The following is a 23,260-nucleotide window of genomic DNA, read 5'->3' on the forward strand; positions in this document are numbered from 1 at the left end:
TGTTCAAATAGGGAACAATTATAAAAACAATTATAAAAATCACCAAAAGATAAAATCTTCGCCATACTGGCAGCAACAGTATGGCAGTGTACTTATGTATGTCGAGATGGAAAAGGGGAAGAAAGGTGATTTAAGTAACTGAACATAGGCCAATCCATCTGGCACCAACAACAAAGCTGAGTTTCAGAAACTGCTGATCCCCTTGGAGTTTCCTGCACAGCCATCTGAAAATAACTGAAAATATCCCGAGTTCAGAGAAATGCATAAACTGAAAGGAAGGCAACAGTAATTCAAATAATTACTTGTTACAACCAAGGTATGCAGAAGAGCATCTCTGAACTCAAAACACATTGAACCTTGATGAAGATGGGCTACAGCAGCAGGCGACTACATCAGGTGACAGGAAACTGAGGCTCACCAAAATAAAACAATATAAGATGGGAATAATACTGGTATGGCATGCTGAGACTCCATTTGTTCTGTGACAGGGGATATTCTATTACCACTTTGGGATGAACTAAGCATTTAAACACCCACAGCCTGCCTCTGGCCATGTCCATCCCTGTGTGACAGAAGTTTACCCATCTTCTAATGGATGGTTAACCACAAAGCTCAAAACATCCAAGACAGGTTTCTTGAACACAACACAAACAAATTGTCATATTTGTCTAATATTGAACTAATAATTGCAACTGAAGCAAGCAGCAATATCTACCAGCACAGTTTACATTTATTCCACATGGCAGCAACTTTTCTGATCCCTTATAAGCAGTATCAGTGAGTCTTACAGTTATACTGCTATATAAATTTGTTATAAACTAGATGGAAATAAGCGATTTGATAAAAGTGCCTTCATTGTGAAGCCTGCCCAACTAATTGCTGCCATGGTGACCAGCTTGTATGGAAGCTAGATCCTTGGTAGTTAAGCTAGTGTGACCAGGTATCCAAGTAGCAAAGTGTTCATGTGCTGGTAAGGTTTTTAGCTTGTTAGTTTTATACAGCTACAACACCACTGAAACACTTTTACACTTAAGCTCTGCTAGAAATTGTCTTTATTGCACAAAGTTGAATTTTATTTAACTAACGCTAACTGAAAAAAAAGCTGGCCATTAGCTTGCACGTTTTTACCTTGCATTAGCCTTTCCCCCCCTCCATTTTAGTACGTTTAAACATTTATGTAAAGTTACAATAATGCTTGCATGTGTGTCTGTATTTAAAAAAAAAAAACTTAACCATTTTGTAAACGACAGTTAAGTTCTCATAACTTATTAGCTTTAATTATTCGCATTTAAGTTAACCGTTAGCTAAGCCTGAGTCTGTTTTTATTCATTTTCAAGCTAATGTGGCCTTAATCATACCTCCATCTATATTTACATTAACAGCAAAATGTCATTCTACTTAAATGTGTGATGTCCTGGTCTTGCCTGCAAGGCCAAAACAAATATGCCTCATATGAAGCATTTCTGGTTCAGTCATGTTAAAAAAAAAAGGACTTGATGCAAAAACTAAGTTAACTAGTTAGTTAACTAACAAACCCTTACTATAGCCATAGCAAGTAATAGGGCAAGTAGCAGCCAGGTGCTCCAAATGTAAATGATTAACTTACCTTAAGCAAGTACCAGCACCTCTGTAAAAGCAGGAGTTCAGGCATTTTACTGGGCTGAAGCATTCAGGTGTGTGTTAACACAATGCCTCTATCATCCCAGGAGTGGACATCCCAGCATATTCAAGTTCAGATTGTGCAGTGCTTAGTGAAACTGCAAAAACTCAATTTCTGCAAGCCTCGATTAGCATATTAAATGTTAAAGTTCATGACAGTATAGTTCTGAAAATAATGAACAGGTAGTCCTTCTTTGGAGTCGTTACCAAGAGAAAGCCTCTTCTGTAAAAGTGTCAGCATGGCTTAGCTTTAGTACATCTGAAAAAACAATGATACTTCTTTGAAAAAGACAAGACCAAAGTGAAGATACTTAGACATAATGCACAGTGACATGCTGTGTTGGGCAAAAGCCAATATTGTAAAAGACTGATAAAGTCACACTGGAAACAATTACTTGTATTTATTACTGCTTAAGGTGGGTTTAGTTGAAACTTTCTTTTTCACATGACTGTAGTGGCCTAGATAAATTAAGTAGATCATGGTTTTTCATGGCACAAAATTGTCTTTTGGGAGGAAACCACACATAAGCACAACTTGTCCACATATATTTTTGTTACTTTACCTAATAGAAACCTGTGCATTTGCTTGTTCTTTCTTGCCAAAAATGTATTTATGCTTGAATAAATAAAGTCTACTTGAAATCTAGTTGAAATCTAAATTACTTTCAACACCATTCACTTCAAAAATATGTATTGTGGCTTTGTCACTATTTTATATGAATTTTGACAAAAACATATGTTGATCACAGCAGGGTAAGGAATACGCCAACTCAATGGATGTCATAGAGGAAAACATGTGAGTGATGCTTAATGAACACACACACAACTGGTTGGACTTACTGTGCAGCATATGACCTTTTTCTGTGATGTGCATGTGCAGGTCACCAAAGGAGATGCTTGAGAAAATAGCAGAGCTGGAATACAGTCAGAGTCTGCTGAGAGATCAAAATGCTGACATGAGGAAATTGCTCGATGGTGCAGATGATGACATGGCAGCACTGGGTTCGGAGAATAAGTCCCTCAGAAAACAAGTTGAAACGTAAGTTAAGACAGATTACTGTCACGAGTTGATTGTGGAAGGGTCACTTCCATTTCGTCTCCCTGCCATTCGGTGGCATTCAGTTGCAAGTGTCACATGTTTCCATATTTTGGCTTCCAGTAAAACATTGTGGTTTATGTTTGTTTGGGAAAAGTCTGAAAGAGAAAGATTGTTATCTTTGGCCCTGAGGACAACAGCAGTGTTTCTAAGGCTACGTTTACACTGCAGGTGAAAGCGCATCAAATCCGACTTTTCTGACCCTATGCAACCCATATCCGATCATGGTATGACAGTGTGAACAGCACAGATCCGATATTTTCAAATCTGATCTGGGTTACTTTCGTATGTGGTACTGAATCTGATACATATTTGATGTTTTAGAAAGCGACTGCTGTTTGAATGGTCATGTCGCATTAAATCCGTCTTTTACGTCACTCACACAAGACAGACGCCAATTATCAGCGCCGGAGAAGACATCGCGAACGCTTCCTGGCCATCCAGTGTAGATGTTAGTGAAACTGTTGGGAAGACAACGTTGGAGAAACGTGAACATTTTGTTTGTACTGTATAATCTGCAGATTATGACAGAAATCTGCAACTATCCTTTGAAGCACCGCTCCTCTAAAAAAGCAATAAGGATCATTATTAGGCCATATGTAAATAACAAAATAACTTTATAACTTAAAACAAAATTGGGAAACGTAAAGTCCGAAACAAGTCTTTATATTAAGGGCCATCAGTCAAACAATACTGTTTGGTCTGGGTCTAAACAGAGCGCGTTGTGTGTGACGTCTTCTTTTGCGCATGCGGGCCGCTTTGGGGGCCGTGAACGGTTCACACTAGAGCGCGTTTGCTGTCACATTTTATTTGTAGTGTGAATAACCAGACAAAAAAAAATCAGATTTGATCAAAAAATCGTAATTGAGCATTACGACCTGCAGTGTGAACGTAGCCTAATTCTTGCTTGGAATTTAATGAAACAATCCAGTACGTTATCAGGTTGGGTTTTTAATATTTTACTAATTTCAGATTAATCTTGCTGTTTTATTGTTGCCTGTGAAATACTTTGCATCTTGCTGTTAGATCTCCTTTTTTTGTTTGTTTTTTTAATTTAAACCTATTATAAGTCAGTTGTTATTACTGGATAATTGTGCTTTTTTTTTTTTTATGGTGATTTTATTTATTAGGTTCTTTTTTTTTTTTTTTTTAGCAATGTGGTCAGACGCTTAAAACTGTCGCTGTGTGTCTCCAGCATGGAGAAAGTTTTCCAAGACTTGCAACAGACTGAAGCGGAGCCTTGCATAGCTCTGGAAGATGACTTCGAGGCACATAGACGGAATGAAGAAAAGATCCGTGAATTGGTTCGTAAGAAGTGTTTGAAATATAGCAGAGGAATTATCTAATCCCCAGCTGAATTTGTAAGTTTGCTCACTTACAGTGAAATAAACAGTGTCTAGTTTTTATGGTAGTTTCATTTTAATGGAGAGATGTGAGCCAATTTGGTACATAGATTACAGTCAATCAATAACAGACTTATTATATGAGTAAAGCAGTCCTATCCTCAGAAGCAATTTCTTTGGTTCCGACACCCGCAAGGTTCCCCTGCTCAAGCAAGCACATCTTAAGTTTGCCATGGAACAGCTAAATGATTCAGAGAAGGTTTGGGAGAAAGTGATGTGATCAGGTGAAAGCAAAATCGAGTTCTTTGGCATGAACTTGACATGCCGCATTTGGAAGAAGAGAGATGATGACCCAATGAGCACTATCTCCACAGTCAGGTACAGAGGTGGAATCGTTATGCTTTTTCTGCTAACAATACGAGAAGTCCCTAAAGTCATGGAAGAGAACCCCCTTCCATGGATGGGTTTTCAACCAACGACCCAAAACAACAATATGAAGCATGTTAAGGAGTAGCCTATCAGTCCCATAGAAAATCTGTGAAGGAAGCTGAAGCTTTGATTTCCCAAGCAGCAGCCAAGAAACCTAAAGGATTTAGAAAGTTCATGTAAAGAGCAGTGGGCCAGAATCCCTCCTGACATGTGTGCAAACCTGGTGGTAACTACAAGAAACATCTTCAACAGTTTCTCCACCAAGTGCTAAGTCATGTTTTATTATTTCATTCAATGGCACAGAAATCAATTTACTACTTTTATGTAATGTGTTTTTTTCTGAATAGTTGATTGTCTGTCTCTCTCCATTAAAAAGAAACAACCATAAAAATTGGAGACTTGTGATTTCTTTGCCAGTGAGCAAACTTACAAATCCAGCCTTGGATCAAATCATTATTTCCCCCAGTGATATTTAAGCTTCATAAAATGTAGATGTAATGTTGCACTGATTGCTGGTTTCTCCCAGCGAGTTCACTTCAGATGAACCTTCATGTTTTTGTGTAGGAGAAGGAATCCACTGTGATGAAGAAAACATATGAAAAGCTAACTGCAGAGGTAGATATGCATTACTTTTCACATTCAGTAACAACTTTAAACACTCATATTTTATAGTTTCAGTGTGCAGTGATACATGCTTATTTATCTTGGATGAATTTTGCTTTTGGGTTTCAGTTTTGACATCTCAAGTTTTGCAGAAACTTGGAAAGCTGTGTCTAAATATAAATATAATTTATTTTTTTTAGCTCAAAAGCCTCCAGCAAGAAATAGAGCAGGACAAGCTCTCACTGAGCAACCTCAAGTCTGAAATTCAGGACTTGAAGGTAACGTTATCAATTCCACCATGGTTATAGCCACCTCGATGTCACACATTAGTAAAGTTATGAAGCCTCCAACTGAGTGTTTTTCGTTGCCTTATTATAGTTTTGAAACTGAATGTGGCAAACAAGGAGTGTATCTGACTGCAAAAACAAGGACAGCCCATTCTTATGTGATTGACAAGTTATTTAAAAACAAGAATACTGTGCATAATCCTCTTTTTTGGCTCTAATAATGTCCATAATAAACAAAATGAATGTTTTTTTCAGAATGATCTGATATTAATGAGCTCATAAAGATCCCAGAAGGGTGTCATATCATAGATCAAGGAAGCTGAGTGCTGTTTTTCCACAGTCTTCTATATAACCGGAAGACTTTAAAAAATAATGCAGATGTAAAGAACGTCCACATTGGTTTCACTTGACAAACCTGAATGACATGAGTATATAGTATTTTGATAATCTTCTTTTCTTCTGTACTTTGTATGTTTTTTTAGTTTAAAAGGGAAGAGGACCAGTCAAACCTGGAGCACAAAGATGAGGCTATTCAGCTGGCAAGTATAAGATCAGCATCGATGTCAATACAAAGCAGTGACTGACCAACAGTTTTAGATTTTCTCACAAACATTAACAGTAAAGATTGTCACAGTTCTCTGTTGTTTATTGTTTTACCATTTCTTTATAGATATACTTGCAGTTGAATCAATTAAGTGAAACTGTGGAAGAGTGCTTCAACAATATAAAGGTAAGAATGTTTTATCCATTGATATCTAATCAAACATTAAACCAAAAAAAGTATAATTTATGCAATTTATTCATGTGATGCAACTCTTTATCACATGGATTTCAAACTGTGTCAGTGATTAGCAGACTGTTGACAAGAGAGACATTTCCTTTGTGTGATGATGTGCGAGCTTGCATTGGAGCTGTTGGGATCTGCAAATGCACAGTTGTATGTAAAAGTCCGGGTACTCTTTGGGCCTTAATTGACTTGTTGACAGGTCAAAAAGTGCCATAGTTGAAAAGACTGTCAGGGCATCAAAGGGAAGGCTTTTAAAAAGATCAAAATACCTCCAACTTTCAATTGTCTGACAAGTCACTGAGAAACGACAGTTAAAAGGAACTCTGAAAGTCAAGACAATATCTGCAAGGCTTAGAAAACTTTTAGCTAAAACTGCACCCCTGCTGTGCAAGAAAGGAAAACAAATCAACGTCATGAATTCAAAAGAGCTGCTGGAAATTTTAACTGACAGAGGAGAGTTGGTGCACTATTTCACTGTGCAGTTCAGATGTGCAAACACAGCCTGCATGGAAGAGTCCTCCAAAGGAATCCTTACGTGCAGTCACTTCACTAAAACATCTGGATAAGTCAGAGATGCAGAGAGATAGAAAGTCTAGCCAGAATCATCAAGTATATGTTTGGAAGAAAGAAAAAGCAGGTCTATAAGAAGACTGTGAACTGTTGAGTATTGATGCAAAGCAGACATCAGCTTTCATCACAGAATACCTTATTAAATGAAGTTATGTGGTTACAGTTGCTTTCAATACAGTAAGAACAGTAACAGACTGAACTAAATTGCTTATTATAAGAAATAGCTCTAATACATACAAATAGCTCAATAATAAATATCCAGAATATTACAGAGATTATTATTTGATGTATTATGTGATTGATTGGAGTTGTAAGCTGACGCTTTTGGAGGAGCTCTCACAGTTTTATGACTTAAACATCACTGAAAGTCAGCGGGGAGATCTTAAACATGCTGTGTGCCTGCAAGCCGAGCGCACAGTTAGTAGTTGTGGGTCACAATTACTGTTTGATTTAAAAAAAACTCATCTTAAAGTCTGTTTGGTGGAGGGATTGTCTGCTTCATCTTCAGTGTGAGAGTCAGAGATTCCTGAAATGTGATACTGCATTTGGAATCAGTCCATAGGCGATGCTCACAAAGAGTCCCCACTTGCCAACCTTGAAACCTCAGAATTAGGGAGACATTCAAAAGGGCTGTTGGGGGTATCCAACAGCTCTATTTGCTGGCCAGAAACAGTGGGGGTATCCAAATTGAGAGGCTGCATCCTCCTCAGGACCTGGCCTTCGCAATCTAAGTGGGCCGGGTCCTCCGAAAGCCGGGTAGGCCGGAAGTGAGCGACTGTGAAATTGGACAGTCTAGCCTTCAGAATTACATCACGAACTCTGTCAGTGGAGTGAAATTCTTCCGCCTGCTCCTTGCTATCTAAAATATAAACTTGACGCTGCCATAAATTCTTGACCATCTCACACTTCTGTTTAATCAGTTTTCTGTTTGACGTTTATTCAGCTGTGTGAAAACCCCGGAGGAACCCTCCCGAGGGATTAACAAAGTTAAATTGAATCTAATCTAATCTGATAACTTTAATCTCAGCCAAACTGATTTACTCACGAACAAATAAAACACTGAAAAAAGTCCAACAATAGCAGTTTTAAGTTATCAAAGTGACTTATATATCATGTTTAATCTGAGTAGTGAAAGACCGCGGGGGTTGAAAACGATGTGACGGGTGCCGATGTGTCTCCTCGGCTCAGATATTTGAAGTTTACACAGCTACATTCTCGCCTGAAAATATGTTAAAAGTTTATTTTGTGACCCAGAAAGAGTAATAGGAGTAATATTAAAACTAAGTAGCTGCCGCCACAGTTGGAAACTGGAATTGGCTGGGCCGCGCTATGAATTCTGCGATATATGGTTTTTCAATTTTGTTGTCCGGGTGGAAAATCGGGAGAAATTCGGGAGAATGGTGGCTCCGGGAGATTTTTGGGAGGGACACTGACATTCGGGATTCTACAGGAAAAATCGGGAAGGTTGGCATGTATGCCCTTGTAACATTTGCCCAATTCTGACTTATAAACTTTTAAGGTGTTTTACTGTCTGGCCCTGTGTCTGTGCTACAGGATCTCAGGCAGACAACGCAGGAGCTGAGTAAGCAGTTGGAGGACAGACAAGATGAGGCCACATTGTAATCCTCACTCACAGATCCTCTTGCTTTAAAAGATTACACAGTATAGTGGGAGAGCTCATAATGTACTCTGTTTTTAGTGACCTGATGAGAGAGAAGGAACGAGTGCTCAACCGCCCTCTGTCCTTTGCAGAGGAAATTAAACTGCTGGCCACAACAGCTGAAATGAATACCGGCATGACAGACTCCACAAATCATGGAAATGTAGATGTCTGTATGAAGTTCAATAAAATAAATACAAACTAGAGAAACTGAGTTAGAAATGCTACATTAATGATGCCTGCTACACTGTCTGCAGGAGGAAGCTAAGACTGAGGAGCTGCTGAAACCTCATCTTCCCACAGTTAAGCTTCAGTCTAAAAGGTACTCAGATAAGATTTTGTACGTGATGGAGGCATCGTATTTCATTTTCTCGCTCATTATTCTCCCTCTTGCTTCTCAATCGTGTAAAGATGCCCAGGTACCTTGGAGAAAGCCATCTGGAGAGTGGGTTTCTTTATGCTGTGCATCTTCATTCTCATGATTATAGCCTTTGTGGCTTCAGGATGCTTTGCAGGAACATCTGACTTCTCTTCCATCACCACTTTGTGGACTAGCGCCCACCTGATGTTACAGCCCTATTGGAGTGTACAATATAGGGCCTTGCCTCCCATTTGAGCTTAACTCTCCCTCTGGTCTACTCTTGTATTTTAGTATTTCTTTTGTAAACATGAGTTCAGAAAACAAACAAATAAAGCTTCTCATGATGCATTAAGCTGCTTCAGCCTCAGGGTCTTGCATGAGCTTGCTGATTGTCTATTGCACTGTTATGACATACAGAAATGTCTAGATTCTAAACCAACAGCATGTAGAGGCTGTGCTGATCAAAAAATCAAATTTGCAAAAGCAAGTGTCTTAGCTACAGAAGAGGATTAGGGCCACTGGGGGGGGAAAAGTGGGCACGTCTTTTTTTTTTTCCAGAATTCCGAGAAAAAGGGCAGAATTCTGACTTTTTTTCTCAAATTAAAGTCAGAATTCAGAGGGGGAAAAATCTGAATTCTGACTTTAATCTCAGAATTTTGAGATTAGTCAGAATTCTTTAGTCTCAGAATTCAGATAAAAAAAGAATTCTTACATTAATTTCAGAATTCTCCATTCTGACGTTTTTCTGAGAATTCTGAGATTAAAGTCAGAATTCTTTAATCTCAGAATTCTGATTCCCAAAAACGAATAAACTATGGATGTTATGGCTCTCTTTGCAGTTTGCATCTTTTTTACTTTCACTTTTTTTGTTTTTATCTCATTTCATTGTCTTATCATCTATGTTAAGTTGCATTGCGCATATGTCTTTATTCAACATCTTTCTGATCTTATCTTATTTTTGGACCTTACTTCACACAGAGGCTTTACTCCCTTTAACCTTTTGAATTTTCTTTTTTAATCGATGAAAAAAATATATATACTTTTGGAAAATATTCTCATGCACCCCACAGAATCCCGGTGCCGCGCGCTTCACGTGACACTTGAATCATTGCTTCGTGTTATCAGTATTTCACTCGCGTCGCCCCACCCAGCTGAAGGCGCTCTAGTCTGTAGGTCCAGGAAAAAAAACCCTCCTCCCCGACGGGAAAATCATAAACAGCAGATCAGATTTAGATCAGGAGGAAAGACGGGATATTATCAAATAGGCGCTGGCTGATGATTCATTGTGTGCAAGTATCCGCTGGATGTATGTGAAGCGTGTGGATGCTGCACGGTTAGTCCTGACTGACTCCCGGAGATGCTGTGGACAGGCCGAACCTGTTTAACATCCGCTTGCTTATTGGATGGAGCAAAGAAAGATAGACAATAAATCAGAATAAGAGATCAACAGGCCAGTTGTATTCGGTCTGAGAGCAGGAGTCCGAGGAAGAGGGGCAGCGGCATGTTCTGAGCGGAGAGCCGACGAGCGGCGGCAGCAGGCGGGATGAAGGCTCCGAGAAGACCGAGGCAGACGCGCCTCCTCCGGCGTTTCTGCGTCTGTGGAGTCGGTCTGTTCGCAGCCGCCTGGATCTTTCACTTCTGTGATGTTACAGGTGCGTATAAAGACTCTGATTTAAAGTTGTCTTAACCACTCCTATACTTTCATTATTTGCTATAACAAATCAAATTGCAGTATTAAGGCAAATGTCACGTTGTACAGATTATTTTAGCGGGATACTAGTAAAGAAACACATTAAAGTTACATAAAAGGTTATGTTGAATTTATATCCTCAAATAGCTTAACTGTATTCATATGTGAATTACTCTTTTTAGACTACCATAGACCAACTGTGGATCACAGCAGCTCCTTATTCAAGAGGGAGCTCATCCAGCAAAAAGAAGACAACCAGACTGGGGGTGCTTCTAGATCTGGTGAGGTGCTTTACCACGTGTTTGTGTCTTTCACATACACTCTGTTTATAGACGTGCATGATGCGCCAACAGGAACATTATCTTTACAAAACTTTAAAAGTCTAATTGCATCAGTGTGTTGAGCTAGAATGAGCTCAGGTTTGGATAACCTGTGTACAGTCACCGTGACCTTCTGAGCCCTTGTGTGTTTATGGCAGTCAAAGTGTGCAATCTTCGTTTATCTCCTTAAATCAAGAACTATTTCCTCTTGTGCATTCCTTTACTCCTCTGGTCCACCTTTCATTTCTTTAAATTTAGTACATATATATGTTTTAAAAACAGTTAGGTCTTTGATGGTTGCTAGGAAACTGAGTTTGTGGTTTGATATAGTGTGCATCTGGAGCTGTTCAAAGTGCCCGCTTGTGGTATTGACCCGCTGATTAGTAACCTCTCATCAGCCGCTCTACCATTGCTTATGCATGCTTGAATCTGTGTGGCTGCTTGAGATTTTTACAGAACACACTGAGCTGTATTCAGTCAGAATGAAGTTCCTGCCTCACGGAAATATAGTGCAGATCAACTTAAAAGCTTTGTTCAAACTATCATATTTCTATTTTTAAGAGCATCATGTGGTTTCTGATGCTAAAAATATACAGTTTGATCATGATCTGAATTAAACCAACATCACGCCATTTCTGCCTCTTAGGTGTGATTTGTGTTTGCCTCTAACTGCACATTGATATCTCTTTCACTTTTAAAAGCAGTTTAAAAAATCTGATGTACAGTTAAATCAGAAAACCTTGAGGGGAAGTCACTTGGGAGGCTGCTTTTCAGATTATTGTTGCGTCTGTATCATGAAAAAAAGCTTTTTAAATGTTGCAGTGAGCTGTGGTATTTATGAGCTTATGTGCAAGACAGTGCAGCCAAGCAAAGCAATCGCTTTCTGCTGGGAGGAGAAAGGCTGTGACGCATGGTGACGCTCAGCCAAATTAGATGCCTCTGAACTTCAATATAATTGGAATTGCTTTTAGAAGAACTGACAAAGAAAGTCAATAAAACACTTGTTTTTGGATGGCGTGAGGGATAGTGTGAAGTCATAAGAGGAGCATGGAAAATACAGCTGTAATGCAATTGGACTCCTGGTTGTGTGACTTTAAACTCAAGCTGTGTCTAGACAAGATACAGGATACATTCAACAAACTGAGATACGCCAATTCTAGATCTGACGCATGCAAGGATAAATGCCCGCAGGTTCAGGGTGGAGCTGAGTTATAATTCTAATCACAGCCTTCATTTAACCACCTACCTGCGGCTCTTCTCTGAACTCCAAGGGAACAAATCCTCCTTTAAAGAAAGTGTGTTAAAGTCATTGTGAGTTAATTTTGAGACATGACAGAAAATAATCTTCAGATATCAGAAGATAAAAGTGCAGGTTTTAGGGAGTCGTGTTTAAAATGTAATGTATTAGAATACTTGGTAACTGGTTTTTGTTGTCCAACACTGTTTCCTAATTCCACATGTCATTAGATTACACTCTATCCATCTTTTCCCAAGCTATCAGTGAGTTTCCTGAAGACGTCTTTACTGTGGATCAAAGGAGACAGGGTGCAGTCCTCCTTCATGTTCTCTGTGTGAGTATCACATCTGTCTGAAAGCCTGCGTTTGACATAATAAAATGCTGTATTTTCTCTTATTTTCATCTTAAACCAAATCTTCAGTAATGCGTTTGCTGTATTTCTCAGGCTATCTACATGTTTCACGCACTGGCCATTGTCTGTGATGTTTACTTTGTGCCATCACTGGAAAAAGTGTCAGAGGTACGATGCAGAAATCTATAATGGCTGAAAGTAAAGTAATACTTGATAGTTTCCCATTCTACTCTAGGTATTAAGTAAAAAAAAAACCTTTAAAGGGTAAGAAGCGAGTGTATTTTCTTTACTGGCTGTAATTCATCTCTAAAGACATGAAACAATAGTGTGTTAGTCTATCAGAACTCTCTGTTTAAGCCTTGTGGTATTAAATTATAAACTAGTGTTCATGTTCATTGGACAAATGTAACCTTAGTTGATGTTTTTCTAGTAGTTTTTGGACAGCAGTAGAGGTCTTTGGCTACGGCAGGCTCTGGATAAACACACCGTATTTATTAGGATCAATCCTGTGACAGAAGAATACCAAATATGACCATCCTCATCCTTAAGCCTGTTTAATCTCCCCTCTCCATCCACTAGAACCTTCAGCTCAGTCAGGATGTTGCCGGGGCAACCTTCATGGCAGCTGGGAGCTCCGCCCCTGAGCTCTTCACTTCTTTGATTGGTCAGTATCCCAGTCAGTCATTCCCTCCAGCTGGTTAGATCAATATTTCTGCCATCAGTGCTCCAATTAGAGGCAATCGGAGAGACAATGTCTAATCAGGACAGAGAAAAGTGCACATAGGGAGCTAGCAGTGATTAATTTTAGGCATTTATCATTAATCATAGATGTCAAGAAGACAACATTTATTTTTGCTTGATGGTTTATCATGTCACTGTGGGGCAGGTTTTTTTTTTAATCATTAACAGTGTTTCAGTAAATAAACTTTCACTTTTTTTAAATAAGATAAAAAAAATTAAATAAAATTAAATAAAACCTTTATTTTATATTTTGGAGTTTATGTTCTGATTTTTCCTGCTATTCCAGAGTCTATAGTTCTATGTTTACTTAACTGTTTTCCTAGTGGAGGGTTGTGTTTGTCCGTGTATTTTGTTTTCAGCTCATTATTCCAGCCTCCCCCTGTGTTGTGTTTTTATTTTTTAGTGTGAGCTTTCATATCTCTGTGTTTAGTTGGGTGCTGTTGTTATTTTTACTTTGTTAGTTAGTTGTCTCTTGTGTCTTGTTTTGAGTTTCACTCACTCCCTCTTTGAGTAAACAGTCCTGTCTCCATTGTAGCCTCTGTCAGATACTCTGTGTGTTCACTGAGTTAGTCTCTGTGTTTTTAAGCTGTGCTTGTCATCCCCAGCTCTGTTTCTTTGTTGCCTTTTTCTGGGACTTTCACTCTAAGCTTATTGATAAGTACGTTAATCTGAGGCCAGGTCGGTGCATTAAGCTCAGACATGTCAAAAATTCAACCAGTTCAAAGGAATAAACGTTTCCAAGGTGAATATATTATAAGATAAGATGTACGTTATTTATCCCAGATATGGGAAATTCTTTTGTTACAGTTAAAAAATTACGTTAAACACAAACAAGCATATACAGCAGGTCAGTAAGTGTAACTGCTTATATAATAATGTTGCCCATACACTGTGACACTACAGTACAATAATTAAATACATCACTTCTACATTTTGCCTTTTAGCATTATTTTCTTCTTCTTTTGCACAGATAAAACATATCAGATATAACTGTCTTGTATCAGGTATTGCAGCATCACTGTAGCACGAGCCATTGTTATTGTTAGCAGTATATTGTGATATTATTGTATTGTGACTCTGATCCTTTATTGAGACTAACTACTAACTACTTTTTTCTGCTTTTTCTGAAACAAATGTTGACCTACAGTTTATAAAAATGAAAGCCTTACTTCTAAATCAATGTTGCCTTTGGAAATGTCCTCAAAAACGGCCTCTGATACAATATATTTTAATCTTGAAAGAAAAAAGTCTTGCTTTGACTTTAGTTGACTTTAGGCAATAAGTCGGTAAATATTACAAAACATGAAAGACATCAGGCCAGCCCCTCTGGGTGTCAACTGACAGATGAATTACTGTGTTTATCTTCTGTTGAGAAACTCTTAATTTGTACACTGTTGCAGATAAAACACGTGTGCATGATTTCAGTTTGATCTTTCTTCTTCTGGACTTAGCCGTGTTTATCACAAAGGGTGACGTGGGCGTGGGAACTATTGTGGGATCAGCTGTCTTTAACATCCTGGTTATCATCGGCATCTGTGGCATCTTTGCAGGACAGGTACGCACACTACAGAGCACCCCTTGCTGCCTGACGGAGTCTTCACAGTGTTTCATGTTTCCTTTCTCTCTGCAGCCCATTGCTCTGAGCTGGTGGCCTCTGTTCCGTGATGCTGTTTTCTACATCCTCTCCATAGTGGTGCTTATTCTGGTGAGAAATCTCTACAGTACAAAACTCAGTACTGATGAAAAGTCCTGAAATCCTTTTGAACTGCCTTGAAGATATCAAAGCTTGGATGGCTTTGAACTTTTTGAGTTTCAATGAGAGTAAAACGGAGGTGATTGTATTTAGACCTAATAATATTTCATGCAGCCCGCTCGTAAATTTTGGTTTTCTAGGGTCTTATATCAAGCAGCGTGTGACAAACCTGGGAGTCATTATGGACTCAGATTTTAAATTGGACAAACATATTAGTTTGGTGTTGCGAAAAAGCTTTTTCCAGCTGAGGCAAATAGCTAAGCTGAAGCCAGTTTTGTCAAGACGTGACATGGAGAAGGTAATACGTGCCTTTATTTCAACACGGCTTGACTACTGTGATGAACTGTTTTTTGGAGTCAGCCAACGATCTCTTGCTCGTCTTCAGCTCATTCAAAATGCTGCTGCCCGCCTCTTAACTGGTACCCACAGCTATGAACATGTAACACCTATCCTGTCTTCTCTTCATTGGCTTCCTGTTCATCACAGAATTAATTTCAAAGTCCTAACACTGGTTTTTAAATGCCTTAATGGTCTTGCTCCCCCATGCCTTTCCGAGTTACTTCAGCCTTATATTCCTTCACGGACCCTCAGATCAGCTGACCAGCTGCTGTTGGTTGTCCCAAAATCAAGGCTTAAACGTAGAGGAGAACGAGCCTTTTCAGTTATGGCCCCAAAACTTTGGAATACGCTGCCTTTAAATATTAGACAGGCATCTTCGTTTCCTATTTTTAAAATGCTTTTGAAAACACACCTTTTTTCGATAGCGTTCAGACTGGCTTGAGTTGATATGGTTTTTATGTGTTTTATTATGTTTTATGTGAGTGTCAGTGGTTGTACCTTGTGTTTTACCCTGTGTTTCTGTGCAGCACTTTGGGCAAACGTTTTGTTTTTAAACGTGCTATATAAATAAACTGGATTTGGATTTTGAAATACTCACCGTTATATGTAACATTATTCCTACAATTGAAAGGAAGCACCTTTTAGTGCAAGAATAAAAGCAAATGAAAGATGACTCTAATGTTAAACTGGTGCATCTAAAGTATATATTTTAATTGATAAATCAAGTAGGATACAAAGTCACGGCTCATACTCTGGTACACTGGTAATTCTCCATATAACGTGTGTTTTTATCGGTACTTTAGCAGCCCTACATTTGCTGCACATCTGCAAGCCCTTTTGCAACCCGCCTCTGCTCCAGCTCCACCTTTCAAAATCTGTAGATCAGATTTTCATGTGTGCACAGTGAAGGGCGCCAAATAATTTTTTTTTTAGTTGTCTGATTTAACTACTATATAAAGTATAGGGCTAACAGTATAGGAAAAACTACACACCTCCTGTATTATTACAGGACATTAATATTGGGGTTTTTTGGCCAGTTTTTATTATTTCTCATTCTTTATAAAACAATCTTTTGCATGCCTATACTGCAACTTCTCGCAGTGAGTTATGGTTTAAATATATTTCTAAAAAACTAATTGAAGTTGGCATTAAAGTTTCCTTCTTTTTTTTTTGCAGGTGATCTATGATGAAAAAGTCCTGTGGTAAGACTGTGGTAAACGTTTTTTGCAGCCAGTGTGCGTTGGATGATTGTGTGGGTATTTGTGAATCTGTGGTGGTATTTGTGTGCATGTTTCAGGTGGGAGACCATCATCCTGATCTCTATGTATGGACTCTATATAATCATCATGAAGTGAGTCTTTGCTTCTGCTCATATTTCCAACCTAAAGCCACAACATGTTTTATACGTACCACAGGCAGCATCTTCATGTGTTGTGCTTTGTGAAGGTTTAACAGATCTCTGTGCTGCTTGGTGGAGAGACACTGCAGCAGGGCAGGTCAGCCGTGTCTGAGCGGTCTGCGACGGACGACTGCTGTCGGAAACGCCGGAGACGGCGACAATGACATGGTGCCGCTGAAACCAGGTGAAAAGGGTCGTGTTTGTACATGTGCTTGTACATCCAAAACAGGAAAAAGTTTGCCAAGCCTCTGAGCAGCATCCAGCAGACCTAGTGACACAGTTTAAGCTGTCAGTATAAGGTTCTTGTGTTCCCCTGGGGATTTCCAACAGGCTGAAATAGAACTAGACCATTTTGACGAACAAAAGTTATTCTCTACGTAACACTGTGTCCTTTTTGTCCTCCCCTCTTCTTTTATCTCCCACTAAACATTTTTCTGCTTTTCTTCCTTCTGTCTCCAAGACTCATGTGTGGTGGCCGGTCAGGATTCAGGGGTCGTGATGGTGGATGAGCTACTGAACTCGCACCCCCATCAACTCACTCTGTCAGAGGCAAGCCTCCGTCTTCTCATCACCCCGCATTTCCCCCCCTTCACCTGCCTGCGCATGGCAGGACGCATGGTCATCAGCGAGGTACACTGCACATGCTCACACTCATTGCATAACATCAAGCTGCCCTGGCTTTTTCGGCCGGCTTGGTGGTATTTTGGTGGGCGATCGTGGCTCAAGAGTTGGGAGTTCGCCTTGTAATCGGAAGGTTCCCGGTTCAAGCCCCGGCTTGGACAGTCTCGGTCGTTGTGACCTTGGGCAAGACACTTCACCCGTTGCCTACTGATGGTGGTCAGAGGGCCCGGTGGCGCCAGTGTCCGGCAGCCTCGCCTCTGTCTGTGGCTGTGGCTACAATGTAGCTGCCATCACCAGTGTGTGAATGGGTGGATGACTGGATATGTAAAGCGCTTTGGGGTCCTTAGCGACTAGTGTTATACCATCTATGCAAATACAGACCATTTACCATTTTAATTTAGATTTAAATATAAACACTTCAATTCAGTGGTTTTCTTTTCTTTTTCTTGAAACCTAGAACTAGTTAGGGAGAAGTACACAGCATCAGCAGGAACCCAAAGCTGTGGTACTGGAATAAGAAGACACTAAATTGGTGCATCTATAGCAGACAAACTGGCAAACGGGGAGATGTGTACTGGCATATCAAACAACATCCTGTTTGCCATTGTTACACAGATGCCATCTAATAAGCCCACAAAGAAATCACACCAACACAGAGTGCAGCCTAATGCATAATATTAGCCCAGACACAAAAGCAGACAAGACCCCAATCTCCCAATCTGCTTCCTCACTCTCTCAGCTTTCTCTCTGTGATTGCCATTTCCAGCATCAAATTAAAGCACACCTGCCAATGCTATGCCTGCTCTCTCCATGCCACCCCCACCCCCACCAAAATAAAGCTTTCTAAATCCCCTCTGGTGAATGTGAAGACTTGTCTAGCTGCATAATCACTCTTCCTGCCAGTTCAAATAATCTTAACTACCTTCATTTCCATAACCCTGCTGCAGTGTTTCTCACGTGTTTCTGTTTTTTCCTGAATAAAGTTCTTTCTTTTTTTAAATTTCTCCTGACTTCCCTCACCAATCACCCACAGAGGCAAAGGCTGATTCGGGCTCGGGTTGGCCCAGAGGAAGGGGCAGCTTCAGGGGAGGAAGGTTCGGGAGCCAGTGGGCCTTGGGGGAGAGAGAATGGGACGGCACCTGAGGGAGAGAGACAGCCACCAGAGGGAGAGTTGGAAAGGGGTAAAGAGACAGTAGGGGAGACATGTGGGGGAGGACAGCCCAAGGAGCAAGAGGAAGAGGAGGAGGAGCAAGAGGACCAAGATGAAGAGAATGTTCCTTTCAAACCGTTTGTCCTGCCAGGTAAGAGCCGGCCTCACAGAAAGGCCGACTGGGATTTTGTTTTAATACTTGGATGTGTTTCACATCATTATGCTATAAAGGAAATCATTTTAGATGTGAGTTTATCCGCCTAACGTTAGATTGAATCTCAGGTATTGCATATGTTCAATACACAGTCAAATATATGCACCACCACCACACACCATCTTCACGGCAATTCACATCCAGCCGCAAAACAAGATTCCTCTTAAAAGTTCAATATATCTAAAAATTTAGGCCAAACTTGGTCCTGACACAGAAGTCAACTTTTTTGCTAAAAAAAACATGTCTATAGGGTAGGACTGAACTACGACACTTGAGCTAGTCAGTCTTATCAAACATGTCTTTTGGAAAAGCAAGAGACAAAACTTACTCTCAAAGTATCTGAAATGCACATGTAAGCCATACTGCGTCAAAGAAATACTAAAAAACACACACTTTTTGCTTTTCGCAATAACTAGAGTTTTACCCACTATGATGTTAATATTCATTACATATTTAAAACTCAGGAAACACAGAAAAAGATTAATCCTGAAGCTCGATCATGTACCTGGTCACAGGATGCCATTTTTTGCCATCCACAGCCAATTAAATCTTCCTCTCCACAGAAAATGCAGATGAGAGACTGTGTCGATCTTCTAAAAGGCTTTTTCTGTCGTTGGAATCAGCCAGAACTTCCTGCTTTGATAAATAATAATATAATTATTCATCAAGGCACTGTAGAGATAATCCTTTACAGTATTTGATAGCTGATGGAGTTAGTTAAAAGGAGAAGTCGCGGACACATCCAGGCTGTGCCAGTGAATAATTTAAGGGTTCAGATTAAACTGTAAGGACGCCTCTGGGCAAACTGGTGGGCGTGTGTGTGTTTCACCTTGTTTGTGCATTTCTGAGTGTTTTCATCATGTTCTCAGATGGGTGGTGTGTGCGTCTGAAGTGGCTGCTCTCCTGGCCTGTGAGCGTCCTGCTTTACTGCACCATCCCTGACTGTAACCTGCCGCGGTGGGAGCGCTGGTACCTGCTCACCTTCCTGTCCTCCACACTCTGGATAGCCTTCTTCTCCTACCTCATGGTCTGGATGGTATGATGCACATTCACACACACACACATTTGGTTTAAACACACACGTACACACACAGGCGCATGACCATTTTTCCTCTCTTAAGGTGACAATAATCAGCTATACATTTGGAATCCCAGATGTGATCATGGGCATCACTTTCCTGGCTGCTGGCACGAGTGTCCCTGACTGCATGGCCAGTCTCATTGTCGCCCGACAAGGTGTGTATTTGTGTGTTTAATATTTAATGAAGGAAAGGAAAATGAAGATGTGAACATATGATGTTGTTATGCTGCAGGGATGGGCGACATGGCTGTGTCCAACTCCATTGGCAGTAATATCTTTGATGTGCTGCTGGGTCTGGGCTTTCCCTGGGCGCTGAGGACTCTTATAGTCAGCTATGGATCAGTGGTAACACCAGCTGTTCTCTGTACCTCAGTTTCAGTTTTACTTTTGATATGTAAGCTAGCATAGCTTCAATATTACCATGAAATGTGTTTGACGAGACAAAAAAAAAGTCGCTCGGCACCTGAAGAAAACTTTTGTAAGTACCTTACATGATATTCAAGGCACCTTTAAAACTTACATTTGTAATTGGACAATATTTATAGAACTACTGAATTACTCTTTCATTGTTAACTACCATTTCTTTTGATTTGTAACTGATTTGTAATGAAGAAGTAATTCAAAGCTGCTATAACTAGTATTTGAAGGTTACATCAGTGTTAAAATGTGAAGATTATGCTCATCCAGATCACAGTTCAGCTCTGCAGTCTTATTGTTTTGATTCACTGTTACTTCTCTCAAAACACTGTCTTTAGCGGTGAAAGCAGCTGTCGCTACAGCCCTCTGTAAACTGTTTGTTGAGGACCAGTAGCAGACACACACAGCTAATGTGTGTGTAAGGCAATGCACCAGAACCAGATATTTATTCAAGGAGTTGCAAGAGACCAAAAACTTTTTTCTGAGGTCATGGGCTCTCTTCATCCTTTCTTTAAGCTTTGTTCTGATTGGATGCTCCTCACAAACAAAAGGTTTGAACAGCAGGTAGGCGGGGTTCCTGTGCTTGTGCTTGTGCCAGAGTTCTCTGAAACTACCAATTGTAAAGGATCTCTCGTGGCATCATACATTGTGTTTTTGTTTTATTTAATTGGAGTCTGAAGCCTGAGTGTTTAGCTCACAGGGATTACCTGTACAGGTGCTGATCTCTTTATTTGAAATGCTGTCCACTGGAATGGTAAATAAATGACAGGGAGAAAGAAAAATCATACAAAATCCCTTTTAAACAGTGTGAGTTTTTTTCATTTAAAAATGAAAAAAAAAAAGCCCCAAAATTAAAAATCATTGGCCAAAACCAAAATTTGACTGTGAACATGTTGCAAGTGTTTTAAAACAGCGCGTTACACACTTCACATTGTGTGTCCTGTCAGGTGACGATAAACAGCAAAGGCCTGGTGTACTCAGTGATTCTGCTTCTGGCCTCAGTCACGCTTACTGTGAGTAGCTCCTGATGTTATAAAGCACAGATCAAATAGTGAGATTGTGTACAAAAACAAACAGACCACCCATCACTGTCTGAGACCATTTTCACTAACATATTTCGTGATTACACAACAAAACAAAAAGCACTTATTTAATTTTTCCCCGTGTGCCTCTTTCTGTCCGTAACTCCTCAGGTCCTCTGTGTCCATATGAACCACTGGAGGCTGGACCGCAGGCTGGGAGTCTGCCTCCTGCTGCTGTACGCTGTCTTCCTGCTCTGCTCCGTCGGTTTCGAACAGCTTTAGACGACACTCCCGTTACACGCAAACAAACGGCCCTCCTCCCCTGCTGCCATTATTAATGAAAAACGTACGGAGAGATGATTTATGGTTTCATTTCAAAGTGGCTTTCCACAATAGATAGTCGTTACTATGACACCGGCTGCCTACAAGCGAAATTGTTTACCTTTGATAAATGAGTCTTTTACAGAGTTTTGTACTGTAGCACTTCCAACCCGATGATAATGCACTGTCTCACAAGAAATTTATAAAATATGGAATTTGTATTCTGAAACCTAAAATATTATATAAGAACCCCAAAGTGTGTTAGTTTACTTATTATTACTGCCACAAGTAACCTCAACGAGCAGATGATTTCACATGTAAGTGTATATGGTTGCTTCTCGGTTTGTCCACTTATTTCATGTAAAGTTTTGTGTTTTCATCACGCCTTTGTATCTGTAGCTGTAAAAATAGCATAGCATGGCTAATCACGCTCCAGATATTTGCACTAAGCCACTGTTGTCTTGGCTTTGTATACAATGTAGGCCCCCCTCCCCCCTGCTAAAAGCTTCTCAACACAAAGGTTGTTTTAATTTTTCCTGAAACAACAATGAATATATTCTGCAAGATATTTATAAATGTCTGTCTGGAGAGAGTCCTGAAGTGTATGTCTTTGAGTTACGAGTGCAATAAAAATCTTTGTTCTGTGATGTTTGTCTTCTGAGGCTCGAAATTCTTAATCACACTTTTAATATTTAACGGCACTGTGACATTTGTTGCGAAAAAGATTAAAACATCTCAGAAGAGTTAAACCAAAGAGGACTAAATTTAAACTTGTTTTGAATGGACCCGAAGAAGCGGGAAAACCTACAGTAGTTCTCAGACATTTTCTGGCATTTCTCCACACCTTAATTTTTACAAATCATTCATTTCTATTAATTTACCCAGCTCTTGATCGGTGCAACATCATCAGCAAACTTTGGTTGTTTATTTTTCCTAATACTTTTATTCACCAAGATGGCAAACAGGCCAGATGGGCCACAGCCATGGTCAAAGGTGGAGGCTGAAATTGGTTTTTGGGACATGGAAACTAATTTAACTTTGTCCTGTCAGCAGTTTACCTACTAAAGCAGATGACAGAAGTGATGTATGTAAACGCTGTTGCTACTTTAACAAAGTGGCGCTCTCGTTTTAGAATGGATACCGAAGCTAGGTTAAAAACAGTCAGGGGTGTTTACCTGCTGCAGTTCAGCACCATGGACAGTTCCACAACCGTCGGCTAATTTTAATGATAGGGAAAATGCTAATTATATGCAATATGATTTCAATAAAGAAAAAGGTAAAGAAGCAGTGTTATGGAGGTTTGTGACAGCATGCATAAGCTCAAATGCACTGAACAGGCAAACATCCAGTCTGACTTTGCTACTTCAGATTTGTCACCTGCAAATCCATGATGTTATTCTCCCGTTTGATAACATCTAAAAGGTGCTCTACTGGATTGCGATTGTAATGAGTGGTTGAGTTATTGCTGGCTTCCTATCACATTGAAGCAGTCTCCTCTGACCTCAGACATCAACAAGGCATTTTCTCCAGAGAATATGCTCAGCCTGGTCTTTTTGCAGTGCTTTTTAAGATTATTCTTTGGAAACCCAAGAGATGGTTGTGTGGGAAAATCCCAGTACATTTGGTGCCACATTCACAATCACTGGAATTGTCTTTTCCAAGTGGCACTGACCTGTCTAAATTCAGTGAGTTGCTGCCATTTGGTTAAGTAAGCAGATCATTTTGTTAACAAGCAGTTGAATAGTCGTCCATAATCATAATTAAGGAAGGAATAATTCAGGAAAAGACAAAAATGAAATAACAATGAA

The 23,260-nt window shown here is 39.8% G+C and overlaps 2 protein-coding genes across 7 annotated transcripts; both read left to right on the forward strand.

The window, feature by feature from the left end:
- Positions 1–24: 24 nt before the first annotated feature.
- On the forward strand, positions 25–9,147 carry LOC101478747 (uncharacterized). 5 transcript variants are annotated; one of them, XM_076874605.1, is made up of 12 exons: positions 25–630; positions 2,409–2,455; positions 2,540–2,698; positions 3,909–4,059; positions 5,092–5,142; positions 5,331–5,408; positions 5,900–5,956; positions 6,088–6,147; positions 8,329–8,393; positions 8,474–8,603; positions 8,692–8,756; positions 8,846–9,147. In XM_076874605.1, the coding sequence occupies exons 2-12, from the start codon at positions 2,433–2,435 to the stop codon at positions 9,048–9,050; spliced, it is 1,044 nt and encodes a 347-aa protein (XP_076730720.1). In that variant the 5' UTR covers positions 25–630; positions 2,409–2,432; the 3' UTR covers positions 9,051–9,147. The 5 variants fall into 5 exon arrangements, with proteins under 5 accessions (XP_076730720.1, XP_076730714.1, XP_076730711.1 ...); XM_076874599.1 differs by lacking the exon at positions 25–630 and adding an exon at positions 670–970 and having other exon boundaries at positions 2,412–2,455; XM_076874596.1 differs by lacking the exon at positions 25–630 and adding an exon at positions 673–970.
- A 776-nt stretch (positions 9,148–9,923) lies between these two features.
- Positions 9,924–22,099, forward strand: LOC101479214 (sodium/potassium/calcium exchanger 3). 2 transcript variants are annotated; one of them, XM_076874625.1, is made up of 17 exons: positions 9,924–10,447; positions 10,668–10,766; positions 12,300–12,376; positions 12,488–12,562; positions 12,974–13,058; positions 14,587–14,690; positions 14,766–14,840; positions 16,404–16,429; positions 16,525–16,578; positions 16,674–16,810; positions 17,087–17,256; positions 18,281–18,548; positions 19,481–19,647; positions 19,733–19,847; positions 19,925–20,037; positions 21,057–21,122; positions 21,303–22,099. In XM_076874625.1, exons 1-17 carry the CDS (start codon positions 10,339–10,341, stop codon positions 21,411–21,413), a joined length of 1,851 nt encoding a protein of 616 aa, XP_076730740.1. In that variant the 5' UTR covers positions 9,924–10,338; the 3' UTR covers positions 21,414–22,099. The 2 variants fall into 2 exon arrangements, with proteins under 2 accessions (XP_076730740.1, XP_004545595.1); XM_004545538.2 differs by having other exon boundaries at positions 17,087–17,175.
- Positions 22,100–23,260: the final 1,161 nt, after the last annotated feature.

The sequence above is a fragment of the Maylandia zebra genome, linkage group LG2, assembly GCF_041146795.1.
Source record: "Maylandia zebra isolate NMK-2024a linkage group LG2, Mzebra_GT3a, whole genome shotgun sequence".
Taxonomy (NCBI): domain Eukaryota; kingdom Metazoa; phylum Chordata; class Actinopteri; order Cichliformes; family Cichlidae; genus Maylandia; species Maylandia zebra.